This window comes from Pygocentrus nattereri, chromosome 12 (assembly GCF_015220715.1).
Source record: "Pygocentrus nattereri isolate fPygNat1 chromosome 12, fPygNat1.pri, whole genome shotgun sequence".
Taxonomy (NCBI): Eukaryota; Metazoa; Chordata; class Actinopteri; order Characiformes; family Serrasalmidae; genus Pygocentrus; species Pygocentrus nattereri.
In genome coordinates, this window is record NC_051222.1 from 6,720,648 (window position 1) to 6,741,985 (window position 21,338).

The following is a 21,338-nucleotide window of genomic DNA, read 5'->3' on the forward strand; positions in this document are numbered from 1 at the left end:
TCCATCCATCCATTATCTTCCGCTTCTCTGGGGTTCGGATTGCGGGGGCAGCATCCTAAGCAATGAAGCCCAGACCTCCCTTTCCCCAGCCACTTCCACCAGCTCTCCAAGGGGGATTCCGAGGCGCTCCCAGGCCAGCTGGGCGATATAGTCGCGCCAGCGTGTCCTGGGTCTTCCCCGGGGTCTCCTCCCAGGTGGACTCGCCTGTGACACCTCCCGAGGGAGGCGTCCAGGAGGCATCCTAACCAGATGCCCGAACCACCTCAGCTGGCTCCTCTCGACGTGAAGAAGCAGCGGCTCTACTCCGAGTCCCTCCCGGATGACTGAACTTCTCACCCTATCTCTAAGGGAGAGTCCAGACACCCTGCGGAGGAAACTCATTTCGGCCGCTTGTATTCGCAATCTTATTCTTTGGGTCATTACCCAAAGCTCATGACCATAGGTGAGGGTGGGAACGTAGATCGACCGGTAAATCGAGAGCCTTGCATTATGGCTCAGCTCTTTCTTTACCACAACAGACCGGTAAAGAGCCCGCATCACTGCTGACCCAGCACCAATCCGCCTGTCAATCTCCCGCTCCCTTGTACCATCACTCGTGAACAAGACCCCGAGATACTTGAACTCCTCCACTTGAGGCAAGAGCCTATCCCCGACCCAGAGAGGGCTCTCCACCCTTTTCCGCCTGAGAACCATGGTCTCGGATTTAGAGGTACTGATTCTCATCCCAGCCGCTTCACACTCGGCTGCAAACCGATCCAGCGAAAGCTGAAGTTCGCGGCCTGATGTCCCCAATAGGACCACATCATCTGCAAACAGCAGCGATGTGACCCTGAGGTCACCAAACCGGACGCCCTCCATCCCTTGACTGCGCCTAGAAATTCTATCCATAAAAATTATGAATAGAATCGGTGACAAAGGGCAGCCCTGACGGAGTCCAACTCTCACTGGGAACGAGTCTGACTTACTGCCGGCCATGCGAACCAAACTCCTGCTTTGTTTGTACAGGGCCTGAATGGCTCGTAGCAAAGAGCCATGTACCCCGTACTCCCGAAGCACCTCCCACGGAATACCCCGGGGAACACAGTCGAATGCCTTCTCCAGATCCACAAAGCACATGTGGACTGGTTGGGCAAACTCCCATGAACCCTCCAGAATCCTGGAGAGGGTGAAGAGTTGGTCCAGTGTTCCACGACCAGGGCGGAACCCGCACTGTTCCTCCTGGATCCGAGGTTCGACTATAAGCCGGACTCTCTTCTCCAGTACCCCTGCATAGACCTTGCCAGGGAGGCTGAGGAGTGTGATTCCCCTGTAGTTGGAACACACCCTCCGGTCCCCTTTTTTAAAAAGAGGCACCACCACCCCAGTCTGCCAATCCAGTGGCACCGCCCCCGATGTCCACGCAATGTTGAAAAGGCGTGTCAGCCAAGACAGCCCCACAACATCCAGAGCCTTGAGGAACTCAGGGCAGATCTCATCCACCCCTGGAGCCTTGCCACCAAGGAGCTTCTTAACTACCTTAGCGACTTCGGCCTCAGTAATGGACAAGCCTATTCCCATGTCCCCAGACTCTGCCTCCTCACTGGAGAACGTGTCGGTGGGATTGAGAAGGTCCTCAAAGTACTCCTTCCACCGCCCAATGACATCTTCAGTCGAAGTCAGCAGCACACCATCTCCACTATATACAGTGCTAGTGGCACACTGCTTTCCCCTTCTGAGTCGCCTGACGGTTTGCCAGAATCTTTTCGGAGCCGACTTAAAGTCACTTTCCAAGGCCTCACCAAACTCCTCCCATACACGGGTTTTTGCCTTGGCGACAACTGAAGCCGCAGATCGCTTGGCCTGTCGATACCTGCCAGCTGCCTCTGGTGTCCCACAGGCCAACCATGCCCGGTAGGACTCCTTCTTCAGCTTGACGGCATCTCTCACCTGGGGTGTCCACCACCGGGTTCGAGGATTACCGCCCCGACAGGCACCAACTACCTTACGGCCACAGCTACAGTCAGCCGCTTCAGCAATGGAGGAAGGGAACATGGCCCATTCTGAGTCAATGTCCCCCACCTCCCCCGATATCTGGTCAAAGTTCTGACGGAGGTGTGAGTTGAAGATCAATCTGACAGGTTCTTCTGCTAGACGTTCCCAGCAAACCCTCACTATACGTTTGGGCTTGCCTGGTCTGACCGGCATCTTCCCCCACCACCTGATCCAACTCACCACCAGGTGGTGATCAGTTGACAGCTCAGCTCCTCTCTTTACCCGAGTGTCCAAAACACATGGCCGCAAGTCCGATGACACGACTACAAAGTCAATCATTGAACTGCGGCCTAGGGTGTCCTGGTGCCATATGCACTTATGGACATCCTTGTGTTCAAACATGGTGTTCGTGATGGACAAACTGTGGTTTGCGCAGAAGTCCAAAAACTGAACACCACTCGGGTTCAGATCAGAGAGGCCATTCCTCCCAATCACACCCCTCCAGGTCTCACTGTCATTGCCCACGTGAGCATTGAAGTCCCCCAGTAGGACAATAGAGTCTCCAGGAGGAGCACTTTCAAGCACCCTTCCCAAGGATTCTAAGAAGGCTGGGTACTCTGAACTGCTGTTCGGTGCATAAGCACAGACAACAGTCAGGACCCGTTCCCCAACCCGAAGGCGTAGGGAAACTACCCTCTCGTCCACCGGAGAAAACCCCAACATACAGGCACCGAGTCGAGGGGCTATGAGAAAGCCCACACCTGCCCGCCGCCTCTCACCATGGGCAACTCCAGAAAAGAATAAAGTCCAGCCCCTCTCAAGGAGATTGGACCCAGAGCCCAAGCTGTGTGTTGAGGTGAGCCCGACTATATCTAGCCGGTATCTCTCAACCTCGCGCACCAACTCAGGCTCTTTCCCTGTGAGGTAACGTTCCAAGTTCCAAAGCCAGTTTCAGCAACCGAGGATCAGAACGCCAAGGCCCACGCCTTTGGACACTGCCCGATCCACAACGCACCGAACCCCTACTACTGCCCCTCCCATTGGTGGTGGGTCGATGGGAGGGGGAACTCATGTAACTCCTTCGGGCTGGGCCCGGCCGGGCACCATGAGTAAATGCCCGGCCACCAGACGCTCGCTGGCGAGCCCCTCCCCCAGGCCTGGCTCCAGGGTGGGGCCCCGGTAACCCTGTTCCGGGCAGGGTACATAAGTCCTGCTTTTGTGTCTTCATAGGGGTTATTATGGATCACACTTTGTCTGACCTGTCACCTAGGACCAGTTTGCCATGGGAGACCCTACCAGGAGCTTTTGCTCCAGACAACATAGCTCCTAAGATCATTCAAGCACGCAAACCCCTCCACCATGATAAGGTGGTGATCCAAGGAGAGGTACTATTAATTCAGTTCAATTCAATTCACGTTTATTTGTGTAGCGCTTTTTACGAAAATGTTGTCACAAAGCAGCTTTACAGAAGTTTGAAAACATACAGTTACAACATATTTCCCCCAGTGAGCGAGCCAGAGGTGACGGTGGCGAGGAAAAACTCCCTCAGACTGGAGGAAGAAACCTTGGGAGGAACCAAGACTCAGAAGAGGAGACCCGTCCACCTCTGGTCAAACAGTGTTTACAATTAAATAAGCTAAATACCAAATAGAAGTTAAGAGGATCTCTGTTTGAAGACTGGATGGTAAAGCTTTAGAAACTGCACTGGTAGAGACGGCCTTTATGAAAAGAGTGAGCTGAAACGGTCCCATCCTCTCTCAATGCTGGTACATCTGGATGGCACAGTGATGTAACTGAGGGTGTTGCAATTGACACAAATGAGCAGGAGAGCGGGTTGGTGATGGTGAGGAGGAGGCCCTGATGGTCAGTCTTCAGCAGGGTGGGAGGGCAGTCATTATCTCATTATCTATTTTAATACTTTAAAATCTTAACAGTAATTAAATTAGTCTAAAGTGGAGACTTAAAAAATCCAGCCCCTGTAATACGGCCCCATTTGTACTAAAAATTCAATATTAAATGATATATTTATGAATTCTCTGAACATACAGTGTACATGCAGTGTGCCGAGGTGAGAGACCACCCTTCATTTGTTTCATTTTCTGTCGAAATGGCCAGTATTTCAAGATCTAGTGTTTCCATCAGCAGCTTCTTTGACTATTTCCTTTTCTCAGGAGTGACTTCTTGACAGCCACACATCCTTTCAGAGTCAAAGCACTGTGTTGTCCCCTTACAGTGGAGATCCACACAGCCTCAGAGGACTTTTCAGATTTGAGGCAGGAGTGCAGCTTGAGGTTCTCCTCTCTCAAAAGTAACATTTATCTGATGGGAAGAGTTTGTTAGTCTTAAAGGTCTGGCATGGTGGTTAGTCCCATTTTGTTTATGTCTTGTTTAGCTTTGACTTGCTTATAGATGTGGATTATCTCACATCTAATTTCCTCCAAAATATCCCCTTCAAAAAGGTAGAGTTTGTGTTCCTTTGAAACCACAGGTTGGCCTGAAGAGAGAGTGTGAGTGGACATTGTCACTGGGAACAGGTATTTCTAGGTATCACATCTCTCTAGATGATCAGGATACAGCTGCTGGGTAATTTTCAGTTACATGCATTCTTCATCTACACCTGGCCAGGGTGTATCCTTCCTGATGACCGCTGGGATAGGCTCCAGCGCGACCCTGACGGAGAAATGGCTTGGAAAATAGATGATATTTGGTTATTTTCACAAAATATCAATTACCCTGTTTATCTCTTTATTAGAATAAATACCTTTGTTGTAATTCTTCTTCAGCCATGATACAGTTCCCCTGGAGCAGAAGGAGTTGAGGGTCTTGCTCAAAGGCCTCATAGCAGCAACTTAGCAGACCCATATATTGAACCCAGAGCCCTATAATCAATCACCAAGCTGCCATTGCCCCACATTGTAGCTGGTACAACAGTTACCATGGTCTAAATACATGAAACTGGAACAGTCCCTTTATGATGTGCGAATCATTTAAACCCTAAATTTACCTGAAATTAGTAAAAAGACAACAAATCAAATGCTAAACTGAGAATTTTTTTTTTGATTATTTATTTATTTTCTTGAAGCAGCATGAATTCCAATCTGGCTGTTCAGACTGAGTCGCACAGCTGCAGATCGGATACGTATCGGATTCAGTACCACATATGAATGTCAATCCAACTCGACATTGGTCAAAATTTCCCGCTGCTGAGACCTCAAACATTTGGGGTGATATTTCTGTACAAAACTTAGAAAAGGCTTATCACAACCGTTCCATGTTTGAAGAGATCTTGAAAGAAATGGCTGAATGCGGCTGGAGGAGAACGAGGCTTCAGCGTCAAAGAACATTTAAAAGCAAAGTTTAAAGAATCCGAGGACACGATCAAAGAAGTGGCTGCGCCACTTTTTACACTGAGGTCAAACACATTCTGGCTGATGAGCCCAGCTGTCAGTCAGCGAAGCTTCATGATGGCTCCTGTGATGCTGGTGAAGATGAAGCTGATCCTGCAGGAGTGACTGGCCTCATGATGGTTTACCTCTGGCTGAGCCATGTGAAACAATGTGAAGCATTGTTCTTCTGCGCATGGAGTATGGTCTGTTTAGACTAATGTTGCATACAGATCACATTTAACAGATAATGTGAACAACCAAACACAAACAATCAGATTTGGGCCACTTTCATCTGCTGTATGAACAGAGTCTGAGCTCGCTTTGGTGTGCACATGACAACCGAAAAACACTACGCCCAGTCTGAATCCCCTTGAAACACTGTATGGACCAAGTGAGAGAACTATGTCAAAGTCAAATGAACACACACCCCTGTAATGAGTCCAAAAACACAGAAGCAAGCAGTTAGTTTTGTGGTCAGACTGCATTTGTAACAGGTAGAAGTTAAGAGGACTGGGGGGCAGTAGGTAAACTATGCCATAGCTAATCCAATGGCACTAAGACCCGGCAGCACTCCAGCTAAATGAGAGAGAGTAGGACCCAGCATCATGGTAGCTTTTACAAACTAACGCTGTTTCACTGCTTCTTGTTCAAGTGTATATGCATAAGGAAAACATGTTCCCCTGTCGTGTGAAACTGGTGTGGAAAAGGAAATATATTCTGAAAGGTTACAGCTGCCCTCTGCCGTCGAGGCGTTTGAAGCTTGAGAGCAAGTGGGAGGCCAGTAAAGGCCTCGGATGACCAGTGCTGCTCCACATTCAAACACTTCAAACCTTCTTACTGTTGTCAGATGACTCCAACCAGACTTTAATAAAAGCTACCTGACGGTTCAATGTGCTCCTGGCATGCTGGCATGCTGGGAGGGTGCCACTATTGGTGTGTGTGTGTTTTTCATTGCGTTGTTTTATTTTGCCTGATGGTCTTGCTTTGTTATGGTTCTGAGCTTTTTTTTCACTTTGCCTTTTAAAGTAGAATGATATAATGAAGTCTTTAATATTGCATCTGCCATTTCCCTTGCTGATACGGTTAAAACCCACTGGTACAGAGTTCTGTGTAGAGATTGTTGTGGTCAAGGTTATTTATTGGTTGCTTGTTTTTGTCAGACTGTAGTGGATGGAGCTCTGTTTCCATCTTCAACTGCAGTGAATGTCCTGCTGAGCTGGTCAGCTGTGGCATCTGGAGGAGGTGGTGAAGGTCTAGTGTGTGAGTGACGTTTCTGGGAGTTCACACTTCTTACACTAGAGGGCGACATGCGCTGTGTGATGAGCCAGGAGACGCAGGTCAGGTGGTTTGATCAGAGAAACAGGAAGAGACAAACTGAAAGTTGGACATGTTGACGCCTTTAGAGGAACAGAGACGATCTCAGATGTAAAAGTTTTGGATTTCAGACAGTTGGTCTTAAATTATTTAGATATCTTTTTGTGTTATAGATTATCTGGGAGTTTAAAGTGAGAAAAGCTGTGTTTGTATCAGTTGATTCTTTATTAAACTCAGTGGTGGAGTTTTTAAGCTGTTCTACAAGATGGCAGACACTGAAACTTCACAACATGTAAGTTCTTTTATGTAACTGTGTACAGGAACACTGTAAGACGGGTTAAGCCACGGTTTATACCCACTGGTTCTTTTGAATTTTTGTCCTTTGACACATCATATATGTGGTTTTAATGTATGTTAGAAGTTTATAAACAGTTGTTTTTGTTGAAAAGTCACAGGTTATCCAGGCAGGGCTGTATCTGTCCATCAGAAAGAAGAAATCAGAGTTTCTTCATGGTGACTTTTTGTTGACCAAACTCCAAAAACCTGGATCCACCTCTAGTTGCTAGAAATCCTGGAGTTATATTTTATTCTTCTCTTACATCTGAAGCCCTTAAACCTCATCAAAACTGCACTCTTTTACCTTAATATCTGTGAGTAGAAGTAAAAGCATCATCATTTGAAAACACTCAACATACAAATCAGGGAAAATGTTACTGAGTTCATAGAACTGAGTAACTAGTAACTCACCACCTCTGGTGCGCTTGCGTTATTGCAAGTACTCTCCCTGACCAGATCTGACCTCATTGGCACCCCCTGCTGGACTCTATTCAGTAGACGGTGAATGCCAGTCTGTTGTAATGGATGATGTTTAGTATTAGTAGGGAAACGTGTGTAATGTCTACCAGCAGAAGATGTGATGGTGCAGCAGGAAATGTAACCACAAAGTTACTAAGGAATTTATTTCTTTATCAGTTTATCGGCTGATGCTGCAGTGACATCCAGTTCATGATCACCTGTGATTCAGTTTCCTGTTCACACTGTAAATGTAAACCTGTTCACAGTGAGCAGAGGACAGTGTGTCCAGTGTCCTGCTGCATCTGTGAAGACTGAAAACCTCATGATGGAGCCTCATCACTTCAGCAGTGGAGAAAGAAGTCCTCACTCAAAGTGAGTTACTTTGAGTTACTAATTCTAGGGAGAATATTTATTTTTCTAGTTGGAAACTGGTTAATAATGTTTATTCCCAGCATTCTCAGCTGTACGGTATGGCAGTTAACTATGACATATTTAAAATGTTAAGCTTGAGTAAGAGTGTATATGTTATAAGCAGACTGAGGTCAGGGATGTAGTAATGAAGAAAAGGTGGGTAAACTCAAACTTCAGTGGGTGACCAGTCTCCAATCTGCAGAATTACTTATTTAAAATGAAGCTGGTCTTTTCGTTCCTTTAAATAATGGTATTTTTAATGTTATTACTTTGTATGTGCTGTACTGCAGTTCACGAGTGTTTCTGTCAAGTAGAAATGTTTAAAAATGTACCATTTGAATTACATCAAATCAGAATGTTATTTACATCAGTATTTTCTGGTTATACATCCAGTGAAGTTTATAAAGTGCACTGTTCAACAAAAAAACCACACTGTAATACCTGCTAGTAAGTTTTTCTTCATTTAGCTTATTCTGAACGTTGTACATTGAATTTTCACAGGAACTGTGTGCCGCCACTTTATGATGTTAACCTACTGGATTATTATGTTTAGGTAGAACTAATTTATTTATTATACAGTATGTGTTTTCCATCATTTGGGGGCATTCTATTCCACTACTGTGCTCTTTTTAACATTCATTTCACTCAGGACTACCACAAACTGAATTGACTGAATTGATCTCCGAGCATCTGACTCCAGTTTCTCATTAATATTAAACATTTATCTGATGAAGCTGTCGTCTAATACCCACATTAAACTCTTCTTCTTGTGTCTCCACATCACATCTCCAGACTGCAGACATTCAGAGCAGAACCTCCAGAAACAAACTATGTGTACATGAGGAGCAACAACTCAGTGTTTCAACATCCTTATTACAATAATGTCGACAGTACTGATCTGAGGTGAGTTACAGTCAGAGCACAGTGCTGAATTTTAGCAGGACACCGGGAAGCGTCCTTCTGCCTTTTCTTGTACATGGACCACATTTCACTTCTTACTGCCAGTGATAGTGAAGCAACTGTTTTTGCCTTTATTCAGATTTAAGAAACAAAAGTAATGCACTGCAGAGTAAGACTACAGAATTACACCATTTGTAAAAAGTGAAGAGGCCTGAACTTTCTTTGCTCTCTGTACACTGCACTAAAGTGAACTTTCTGTAGTTTAATTATTCGTTTTTGTAGGCCTAAGTAGAAGAAGCTGTTCAGGGAATCAGTTTTACAGTGCACAAAAGATGCCTGCAGGTGTACTACAGTAGCTTTAAGTATTATATTATGTTTATTATGCACTTTGCATACTTACAAGTGGTAATTTTGTAATACCTGGCACTTGATTTATTTTTGCTCTTTCAATTCATTGAACAACTAGAACCATATACACAGAATCTGCTGAATGTTGTCATTCCTGTTATCTGCTCATAATTTAGTGTTTCTCATTTTACCATCACAATATCCAACATCTTTGTGGAACACCACATTTCATGTCCATTTCATGTGTCACTTGTTTACACCATTTCATTTCTCATCACTTCTCATTAACTACCTAGTCGAATATTCAGTTGTCATTCTGACTGAACAGAAAACCAATAATTACATCAATGATCTCCAAACGTGCTTTTTCACTTTTAATCTCTTATTAGCTGTCAGATGTGGTTGTTTTTAAATACAATTGTTAAACAATTTTTCTTGTGTCAATAAATCACATTTCCAGACTGCAGACATACAGAGCAGAACCTCCAGAGCCCAGCTACGTGTCTATGAAGAGCAGCAACTCGATGTTTCTGCCTCCTTATTTCAGTAATGAAAGGACCAATACTGACCAGAGGTGAGACATAAGCACAACATTATTGAAAACATCTACTTAAGTGTTCTATAATGTATAGGTGTGTGTGCTGGGCTGGTTTAACATTCCCAGCCTGAATTATGGTCCCAGTCCAGTCGTGGTAACTAGTGATCTCCAAATGTGTGTTTTTCATGTTTCTATCTACATTAGCAGTTGTCTTCTCCAACTGGCTTCTAAACTCATTTGATTTTGAAATCCAATTTCCAGACTGCAGACATACAGATCAGAACCTCCAGAGCCCAGCCATGTGTCTATGAAGAGCAACAACTCAATGTTTCTGCCTCCTTATTTCAGTAATGGAAGTACCAGTATTGACCAGAGGTGAGACATAAGTACGTTATTGAAAACGTGCCCTTTCCCTATTCAGTACTACAACCTTTGAATATATTGCCTTGAAGGTTGTTTCCTCCTCACCTTTACTGTTCCTATTAGTTTATCGCCCTCCCAAACCCGCTGCTAACTTCTTGTCTGAACTTGCTGAACTCCTCACAGTCATCTCATCTCCATGCTCTGCCATAATTGTGCTTGGTGACTTTAATATCCATGTTGATACTGAATGCTCTTTCACATCTGAGTTCCTTTCAGCTTTAGAGTGTTTTAACTTGATGCAGCATGTTGACTTTCCAACTCACGCTCATGGTCATACTCTTGATTTATTCTGCTCTACTGGTTTGAATGATATCTCTGTCTCTGGTTCAGTTTCTGGTATCTCTGACCATAAGCTCATTGAATGTACTTTTCATATTTCTACTCCTCCCCCCTGTGAAAAAATCTCTGTTGTCTATCGTGATATTAGGTCTGTCAATCTTAATCTGTTTGCTGCTTCTCTTCAGCCCTCAGTCTTCAGCCCTGTCCAATCTACATAACCTATCATCCCCTGAGAGCATGGTTTCTCTCTATAATGACACTGTCTCTGGACTGCTTAATGATTTTGCCCCTTTTAAGAATAGACTCCTCCCTGCCGCCCGCTCCTGTCCTTGGTTCACCCCTGAACTAAGGGTACTGAAGGCCATTGGTCGGCGTCTTGAGCGCCTTTATAAAAAAATTAGCCTTACTGTCCACTCTCTACTTTACAGTCAACACACCCACAAATATAGGGATGCCCTTAACACTGCCCGCTCCAACTACTACTCCTCCATCATAAATAATGCTAAGTCTAGGCCAAAAGCTCTCTTTCGAACCGTTAACAAACTCCTCCATCCTCCTGTTTCAGCGTGCCCCCATTCAGCTGAGCAATGTCAGGCTTTTCTACATTTTTTGACAAGAAAATTAATCAGATCTACAGCCTCTTTTCTTCTGCTTCCCAGCCGTTCTCCTTTACGGATTCTCCTTCTTTGAACACAAAGCTAACTTGTTTCACACCTGTTGACTCCTTTTCTGTCTCTGAGCTCATCCCTAAGTCTAATGTTTCCTCCTGTCAGCTTGACCCTGCCCCCACCCCTCTACTCAAGGCCTGTTCATCTGTAATCAACACCCCAGTAGCTACAGTGATAAATTCATGTATCTCTTCTGGTTCTGTTCCTGCTGCCCTTAAAACTGCTGCAGTTACTCCGATACTTAAGAAGCCTGAATTGGACCCGACTTCTCTTTCAAATTACAGACCCATCTCACACCTTCCATTTTTAGCTAAAGTAATGGAAAGAGTGGTTGCCTCCCAACTCCAGACATTTCTGAGTGATAATGTCCTCTATGAGCCATTCCAGTCTGGTTTCCGTACTCACCACAGCACTGAGACACCTCTTCTGCGAGTCGTTAATGATCTTCTTCAGTCTGCTGATGGTGGTTCTCTCAATATTCGTCTTCTCCTCGACTTAAGTGCAGCTTTTGATACTGTTAATCATGATGTTCTCATTTCTCGTCTTTTTTCTATTGGCATCACTGACACAGCCCTACAGTGGTTCAGGTCATATCTAACATACAGACACCAGTTTATTACATTAGGCCCACATAAATCCTCCTCCTCTCCTGTTAGATGTGGTGTCCCGCAAGGCTCAGTTCTTGGACCCCTACTTTTCCTAATTTACATTTCACCCCTTGGGCAGATTATTCGTAGCCATGGCCTAAACTTCCATTGTTATGCTGATGATATAGCGTTATATCTCAGTACACACACACCCTCAGATACCCCTCCCAGTACACTAATTCACTGTATTTCTGATTTAAAGCTCTGGATGCATAATAACTTTCTCATGCTAAACACTGCTAAAACTGAAGTCTTACTGGTTGGCCCTAAACCTCTACTATCAAAGTCATCCAATTTTTCAGTTAGTATTGATGGCCTGCTCGTTAAGCCTGCACCTGCCGTTAGAAATCTTGGTGTTTTACTCAACTCATCACTCAATTTTGATCTGCACATCAAATTCCTCACCAAGACTGCATTCTTTCACTTACGTAACATTGCTCGTCTCCGACCGTTCCTGTCTGATAAAGATGCCAAAACTCTGGTTCATGCCTTCATTATGTCCCGCATTGACTACTGTAACTCCCTCTTTGTTGGTCTCCCTGTAAAGTCTATCCAAAAGCTACAGTACATTCAGAACTCTGCAGCTGGAGTGCTCACCCACACTAAGCGTTCAGCTCATATCACCCCCGTTCTCTGGCGACCGGTCCTGTCCCGTATAAAGTTTAAAATCTTACTTCTCACGTTCAAAGCTTTGCATAACCTGCTCCCCCCTGCCTCAGAGAACTGCTGACGTCTTACACTCCCTCTCGTCTCTCAGATCTTCCAGCAATAACTTGCTTGCTGTTCCACGCACCAGACTTTCCACCTTGGGAGGGAGGTCCTTTAGTGCCATGGCCCCCAAACTCTGGAATTCTCTTCCTCAATCCCTCAGGGACTGCTCTTCTCTTTCTTCTTTTAAATCTGACTTAAAGACTTTTTAAAGTCTGTTTTAATGCACATTTTTCTTCCTCCTCCTCTGTTTTTTTTTTCTTGCTATGTGAAGCGACCTTGGGTTTGTGAAAGGCGCTATATAAATGTAATTTATTATTATTTATTATTATTGAAAACATCTAGTTAAGTGCTCTGTAATGTATAGGTGTGTGTGCTGGGCTGGTTTAACATTCCCAGCCTGAATTGTGGCCCCAGTTCAGTCGTGGTAACTAGTGATCTCCAAATGTGTGTTTTTCATGTTTCTATCTACATTAGCAGTTGTCTTCTCCAACTGGCTTCTAAACTCATTTGATTTTGAACTCCAATTTCCAGACTGCAGACATACAGATCAGAACCTCCAGAGCCCAGCCATGTCTCTATGAAGAGCAACAACTCAATGTTTCTGCCTCCTTATTTCAGTAATGGAAGTACCAGTAGTGACCAGAGGTGAGACACAAACACAACATGGTAGTGAGTTTTAGCAGCTTGTTTCTTTTTGTCTTTTATTGCTACTGAAAGTAGTTTTTGAGTAGTTAAACAGTTTTCCACCTGATTGACCACTTGATGTACCCAGAGTTTCTGGCTCTACAGACTCGATAATCTGGCCGTAGGAGAGTCAGGGTGAAGAAAATTTGAGGAAACTGAGATTTAAACCTCATTTTAGTCACAGTGGGAAATGTATGTGTCTGGCAAGTGAATGAGTTGGGAGAATTGGGGATGAGTAAAAGAGAGCATAGAGTCTGGTACAGTGTTTCCCTAGTGGCCTGTAATCTTTCTGAACAACATAAAGAAGGCTTTATAAAAGAGAAAGAGACCTGAGGTTTAAGCATTTGCAAAGAGAAATGAAAGAGAAGAAAAAGCAACACTGATCTGAGGTGAGATACAATCAGAACACAGTACTGAATTTCAGTGGAACATCAGTAAGGATTATTTTGCCTTTTCTTGCTTAAGGGTCACACCTTCACTTCTTACTGCCAATGATAGTGACGTTGTTTACCTGGATGATCCCCTGATGTACTTGTGTCGCGCTCTACTGAGGCCACGATGTAGCCGGGCTTAAGTGAAGCAGCTGTTTATGCATTTTTTTCCCCATATTTAAGAAACAAACACATAAACAAAATAAATACATACATAAGTAAATAAAGAATGTATTTCAGAGTAAGGCTGTAGAATTAGTCCTGAACTTTCTTTGCTCTCTGTACACTGCACTAAGTGAAATTTCTGTACTTTAATTATTTGTTTTTGTAGGCCTAAGTAGAAGAAGTTGTTCAGGAAATCAGTTTTACAGTGCACAAAAGATGCCTGCAGGTGTACTACAGTATTATATTATTTTTATTTTGCACTTTGCATATTTATGAGTGATAATTTTGTAATTCTTGGTGCTTGCTTTAAGAAACTATTAAAGTTTTATTTAAACCATTAAAACCATTATTTAAACCATTAAAGTCTTTCATTTCAATGAGCAACTAGAATCACATACATAGAATCTGCAAAGATTTCCACATGTCCTTTTTTCACTTTTAATCTCTTATTAGCTGTCAGATGTGGCTGTTTTTAAATACTTTTATTGAACTCTTTTTCTTGTGTCAATAAATCACATTTCCAGACTGCAGACATACAGATCAGAACCTCCAGAGCCCAGCTATGTGTATGTGAGGAGCAGCAACCCAATGTTTCTGCCTCCTTATTTCAGTAATGAAAGGACCAGTACTGACTTGAGGTGAGACATAAGCACGTTATTGAAAACATCTAGTTAAGTGTTCTATAATGTATAGGTGTGTGTGCTGGGCTGGTTTAACATTCCCAGCCTGAATTATGGTCCCAGTCCAGTCGTGGTAACTAGTGATCTCCAAATGTGTGTTTTTCATGTTTCTATCTACATTAGCAGTTGTCTTCTCCAACTGGCTTCTAAACTCATTTGATTTTGAAATCCAATTTCCAGACTGCAGACATACAGATCAGAACCTCCAGAGCCCAGCCATGTGTCTATGAAGAGCAACAACTCAATGTTTCTGCCTCCTTATTTCAGTAATGGAAGTACCAGTATTGACCAGAGGTGAGACATAAGTACGTTATTGAAAACGTGCCCTTTCCCTATTCAGTACTACAACCTTTGAATATATTGCCTTGAAGGTTGTTTCCTCCTCACCTTTACTGTTCCTGTTAGTTTATCGCCCTCCCAAACCCGCTGCTGAGTTCTTGTCTGAATTTAATGAACTCCACAGTCATCTCATCTCCTTGCTCTGCCATAATTATGCTTGGTGACTTCAATATCCACAGCTCTTTCACATCTGAGTTCCTTTTAGCTTTAGAGTGTTTTAACTTGATGCAGCATGTTGACTTTCCAACTCACGCTCATGGTCATACTCTTGATTTATTCTGCTCTACTGGTTTGAATGATATCTCTGTCTCTGGTCCAGTCTCTGGTATCTCTGACCATAAGCTCATTGAATGTACTTTTCATATTTCTACTCCTCCCCCCTGTGAAAAAACCTCTTCAGGAAGAACAGGAAGATGCTATGCTGTAGTAACGCAGACCTCAACGCCAACCTCGGCAATATTGAGCAAGGCAGCAAGTCAGTAATCTATAATACATGGATTAGTTTTCTTGGCCAACACAGTTATAAAACAACTTTAAAAGCTATAAAATTTATATTAATAAGCTACTCACTACCGGAAGTACACTGGAGGACGGTGAAGAAGATCTGGACAGTCTGCAAGCTTACATCGACGAGTGTTTCGACCGAGTCGTAATGGGAAAACCAACCAACACTCCGTCCAGCAGCAAAGGAGCTCCATCCACCAAGAGGAGTCGCCCAGAAGATTCACCAGGGGCTTCTTCTCAGTCCAGCGAAGTGGCGGACATTTTGGAGTCCATCGATAAGAAGCTGTCCAGTTTCGACGCTCGCCTCTCCATTTTGGAAATTCTTCACAAGGAGTTTCAGGCTCTCCGGGAGTCGGTAGAGTTCAGCCAACAGCAGGTGGAAGCACTGGCTGTGGAGAACGCCGCTCTCAGAGAGTTCACCGTATAGGAACTAAGCGACCCGGGGCACACAGACCCAGACCAATCGTAGCCAAATTCGAACGTTTCAAGCAGAAAGAGCTGGTGAAGAGCCGCGGACGGGAGCTGAGAGGAACGGACTTCAGCGTCAACGATCAGTTTCCTAAAGAGATCCTGGAGCGACGCAAAATCCTGTTCCCTCTCCGGAAAAAACATATTCAAGAAGGTTCACGAGCTATCATCACGGTGGACAAACTCTATATAAACGGACAGCTCTATCGCGACCAGGAAACCACGCCATGGCTATACTGATCAGGTGACCTGTGTACACAAACGCCTTTTTTCTCTATCTTCTTTTTTTTTCTTTTTTTACATGTCTATATATAACAATTAATGCCGGTTCAGACAGCATAGTGGACTTTATGTTAAGCAATTATTATTATTTTTATTTTTATTATTATTATTATTATTATTATTATTATTATTATTATTTTGCTATATTTGTCACTTTGGAACACCCTTTCCTTTTCTTTCTGCATCCAACATGTGTGCTACACAACACACACAACATGCAGTGTACACTCACATCCACACACACACACACATCTTCAGTGAGCACGCAACACTTTCTCGATTAATTTCAATATGAGCACACTGAGGTTTGTTTCATGGAATGTGCGTGGAGTTGGTTCAAGGGAGAAGAAGGTGAAAATTATTAACCGGTTAAACGACTTACAGGCTGACATTGTGTTCCTACAGGAGACACATGTGTCCAGAACATCTGCACACACACTCTCCTCTTCACAGTTTCCTCATATGTACTCAGCCTGTTAGAACTCTAAACAAAGAGGTGTAGCTATATTAATTAACAAAAGGATAAACTTCTCTATTAGAAACACGATGTCAGACCCCGAAGGCAGATTTATAATACTTAATCTATCTATTCAGAATATAGATTTATGTATTGCCAGTATATATGGACCAAATGTTGATGATCCCTCCTTCTTTCATACCTTCTTCACCTCACTTGCTGATCACTCTGACACAACACTTGTAATAGGAGGGGACTTCAACCTGGTACTTAATGCAGAGATTGACAGGCTCAGTACAGCAGTGAGTCAAAGAAACTGGCAGTCTGCAGACATTCTTAAACAATACATGAAGGATTTTGGTCTTTGCGATGCTTGGCGCTCACATCACCCCACTCTGAGAGATTATAGTCTTTTCTCACAAGTACATCACTCCCACTCCCGCTTGGATTACTTTTTAGTCAGTAGCTCCATGATGACGGAAATCACAGACACTCAGATACATCCTATCACTATTAGTGATCACGCACCTGTATCTGTGTCTCTGACACAGAAACGAGTTACACCACCAACTAGGAACTGGAGATTTAATACATCATTACTTAAAGAACAAGATTTCATTAATTATTTTAAACGAGAGTGGGCTATATACTTAGAACAAAATAATCTGCCGGAAATATCGCCATGTGTTCTATGGGAAGCAGGAAAGGCAGTAATGCGGGGTAAAATAATATCTTACTGCGCACATAAGAAAAATAAAGAAAAAACACTTATATTAGAATTGGAACAGAAAATGAAATCTTTAGAAAATGCCTACGCTGCATCACCACAAGAAAATATAATTAACAGCCTGAGGAAACTTCAATTGGAATTAAATGAAATACTTGATAAGAAGACACAGTTTATGTTGCAGAGGTTGCGTCTGGAAAACTTTGAACATGGAAATAAATCTGGAAAATTCCTGGCCAATCAGTTAAAACTGAATAAAGAAAAAACAGCTATTCACTCTGTTAAAGACTCGGTCAGTAATATTACTCATGACCCACAACAAATAAATAACTCCTTTAAAGACTTTAATGAAGCCTTATACTCATCACAGATTAATCCATCTGATGCTGAAATTGAAGAATTTCTTAATGACATAAATCTTCCTAAATTAAATGAGGATCAGATTACGACTCTTCACCGTTTTCATCATCTGAATTCTATAAGGCAATACAGCACCTTCCAAATAATAAAGCCCCAGGCCCAGACGGTTTCCCAGCAGAGTTCTATAAAGAATTCTGGCCTGTGTTAGAACCTACTTTTTTCAGGATGGTGACTCAAATCAAGAATAACCACACAATCTCTCCAAACATGAACTCGGCCAACATTAGCCTGCTTCTTAAACCAGGCAAAGACCCAACACTTCCATCTAGCTATCGCCCAATCTCTCTTATTAATGTAGACCTTAAAATTATTTGCAAAGTTCTCGCAAGAAGATTAGAAAAAATCACTCCATATATTATACATTCGGACCAAACAGGTTTTATCAAGGGCCGGCACTCGGCCGATAACACACGCCGACTAATAAATATAATAGACTACTGTTCCATTAACAAATTAGAAAAAATAGTCGTCTCTTTAGATGCAGAGAAAGCATTCGACAGGGTAAATTGGAAATTTCTGTTAGCAGTTCTACATAAATTTGGATTTGGCCCATCCTTTATAAACTGGATCGAAACATTATACAGCTCTCCAAATGCACGGGTTAGGACAAATGATCTTATCTCACAAAGCTTCAGTCTGCAGAGGGGAACTAGACAAGGTTGCCCACTCTCTCCCTCAATGTTTATCATCTTCATTGAGCCACTAGCAGCAAAAATCCGACAGAATGTAAACATCAAAGGAATCCAAACAGAAAATACAGACCATAAAATAAGCCTTTATGCTGATGATGTATTACTTTTCCTCGGGAACTCACAAACCGCTCTTCTAAAGACAATCACACTTATAGATAAGTTCTCATCTGTATCAGATTACTCCATTAATTGGAGTAAATCGACAGTTTTGCCTCTGAATTGTAAATTTCAGAACATCATAACTACATCACTACAGTCGGGCAACATTAGATATCTAGGTATAAATTTTTCTCCCAGGCTGTTAGATCTGGTACGACTGAACCATATTCCTCTACTAAAAACAATAGAGGACGATCTCACACGTTGGAACTCTCTACCTATATCTCTCATGGGGAGAGTTGCCACAATAAAAATGATGATTCTGCCTAAAGTAAATTGTCTGTTCTTAATGATCCCTAATAAACCTTCTATTGCTTGGTTTAAGTCGCTAGACTCATATATTTCTAAATTTTTATGGAAAAGTAAAACATCTAGAATAAGTTTGAAGACTTTACAAAAGCTAAAATGCAGCGGTGGTCTAGAACTACCAAATTTTTATCACTATTTTTTAGCCAATAGACTACAGTATGTTTCAAGGTGGATGAAATCAAACCGCTCAGACAGCCCATGGCTGGATCTGGAACAAACACTCTGTGGGAAATTGAAAATATCTGACTTACCTTTCATTAGCTCCAGCATTAAACATTACAATTGCTTTAAAAGCCTTACAGTAAGCACCACCCTGATAGCCTGGTGGGAATTCTTAAAGATGGCTAAGTCTTCACTAATCCCTTGTAAATTAACACCCATTTGGAACAATCCCGATATATGTCGGAAAAAGACAGTACTGAATTTTTCAGAATGGCAAGAAAAAGGAATAAATAATTTAGAACATGTTATTCATGATGGGACCTTTATTTCATTTGAAGATCTTATTTTAAAATATGAAATTAGCAGTAGCAAATTTCTGGAATATCACCAATTGAGGTCCATCATACAGGCAAGATTTAATCTAAATAATCTAAATCTAGAAATCCCTGTGTGGATAACAGACTTTCTAAACCTCTATACCCCTAAACTGTTATCAAAAATATACAAATTATTATTAAAAATTAATGATTCAATATCCCTTCCAATTACAAAATGGGAGAGAGATCTTTCCATCATCCCGGATGAAAACTTCTGGACACAGATATGTCTAAATACTTTTAAAATGACTAAAAATCCAAATTTACAACTTATACAATACAAAACTCTCCATAGAATACATTATACAGGGCACAGAATGTTCCAAATGGGCCTCAGAGAAACAAATATATGCACTAACTGCTCAGGTAATTATACTGAAAATTATATGCATGCTATATGGTCTTGCATGCCTGTTCAGAGATTTTGGCAGACGATATGTGAAGACTTATCCACATGGTTTCATTGTGATATCCAAGTCTCACCAAAACTGTGCATTTTAGGTGATATAAGTGAATTAAACATAGAAACGAATATATCACATATAGTTCTTACTGCCTTATGCATCGCCAAGAAAAATATCCTCATGAAGTGGTGAAAGGACCGGACGTTTTTGGTCCGTTTATGAAGAGGAACCAGAGAGTGGATCACCTGTCCTGTGGAAAGTCTCAGTTGCAGCGGGAGCGCTCGGTGCAGGAAGACAGAACGACTCTCTTAATCAATCAAAGAGTTTATTAAGTCTTCTGCACAAAGAAAGAAGGGCACTCCTTCTTTTATACAAACACGTCCTGCCCTGTTGCGTACAAGCAAACAGGGTGGACCCAAATAAGTTGTCTAACAGTCATGAAATGCTAAGCTGACACTCACGGACCACCGGAACTGCCCAAGGGAGGGGGGCTTCTGCTTTGTGTACGATAATCTTACCTACAAAAGAGAACAAATGGGTGTCTGATGGCTCTTGGACTGGAGATGGGGGCTGCCGCTCTGCGGTTTCTGTGTGCAGGCCCTGTTGTTGATGATGGGGGGCCTGGATGTGTACGCTCACGATCTTGGGATGGGGATCTGGGGGCCCGTGGGGGTGGGTGCTGGCCCCGTCCGGGGGGCTGGCCTCCTCTGTGGGGGCCGGGGTGCGGGGTCTGGGGCCTTGGCGCCTGGGGTCTCCCGTTTGAGCTCCTCCCTGCGCTGGAAGGGTCTGTGCCCCCCTGGGCACACCGCCGGGTGGTGAGGGGTCTGGGGCACGCCGGGGTGTCTGTCTGGCATTCCGGGATTCTGGATGCCTCCCGGGAGAAGGGGTGGGGCACTCAAGTAGGGGGACAACCACATAGGGCCGGTTGGTTCTGGACCCAGGACCACTGTGTTTGCATGTATATGGGTGTGTGTGAAGTTTGTGCGGGTGAGTGTGTTTGTGTTGGTATGTATGTGTGTGTGTTTGTATGTGTTTGTATTGTCATTGTGAGTATGTGTATTGTAATTGTGAATATGTGTATTGTAATCGTGAGTATGTGTATTGTAATCATGAGTATGTGTATTGTAATCGTGAGTATGTGTATGTGTGATAATTGTTGTCTCTTGTGTGCATGTGGGTGTGTATTGTAATCGTGAGTATGTGTATGTGTGATAATTGTTGTCTCTTGTGTGCATGTGGGTGTGTATGTTTTGTGCTGTGTCAGCTGTGTGGGCGGGCGCCGGCCTGGAGCGTGGTGGTGTCCTGGGGGCGTGGCCGCTTCGGGCACGGGGCCGGCCTTCCCTGCGCCGCGGCCGGGTGTAGGAAACCGGGGTGCCTAGTGAGCTAGCGCCAGCTGGCTCTCTTCCTCCGAGGGGTAGTTCTCTGCCTCTCGGTCTTTCTTATCCTGACCCTTCCCCTCCTCCCACTCAGTCAAACATCACACTACACATGGGGGTTCTGGGGGAGGGGGGCCCATGCTGCAGTGAGTAGGGCCACCTACCTGGCTCTGCTCGCTGTGATGCGTGATGTCCCACTCCTCCCCTTTTTCCCCCCTTACAATGACACATTTCATGACACAGTACAGTACACACAGGGCTTTGGGGGGCAGGTATCACTCAGTGGATGGTGGGTGGCGCTGCTGATGTGA

At 43.4% G+C, this 21,338-nt stretch overlaps 1 protein-coding gene across 7 annotated transcripts in view; it reads left to right on the top strand.

Moving 5' to 3' along the window:
• Positions 1-6,731: 6,731 nt before the first annotated feature.
• Positions 6,732-21,338, top strand: part of LOC108413716 (NACHT, LRR and PYD domains-containing protein 3-like) — a 135,344-nt gene continuing 120,737 nt past the window's right edge. For all 7 annotated transcript variants that reach the window (XM_037543558.1, XM_037543560.1, XM_037543559.1 and 4 more), the window contains exons 1-8: positions 6,732-6,963; positions 7,733-7,838; positions 8,670-8,780; positions 9,586-9,699; positions 9,925-10,038; positions 12,923-13,036; positions 14,196-14,309; positions 14,532-14,645. In XM_037543558.1, coding sequence (XP_037399455.1) covers positions 7,789-7,838; positions 8,670-8,780; positions 9,586-9,699; positions 9,925-10,038; positions 12,923-13,036; positions 14,196-14,309; positions 14,532-14,645 — 731 coding nt within the window. In that variant the 5' untranslated portion in view covers positions 6,732-6,963; positions 7,733-7,788. The remainder of the gene's footprint in view (positions 6,964-7,732; positions 7,839-8,669; positions 8,781-9,585; positions 9,700-9,924; positions 10,039-12,922; positions 13,037-14,195; positions 14,310-14,531; positions 14,646-21,338) is intronic.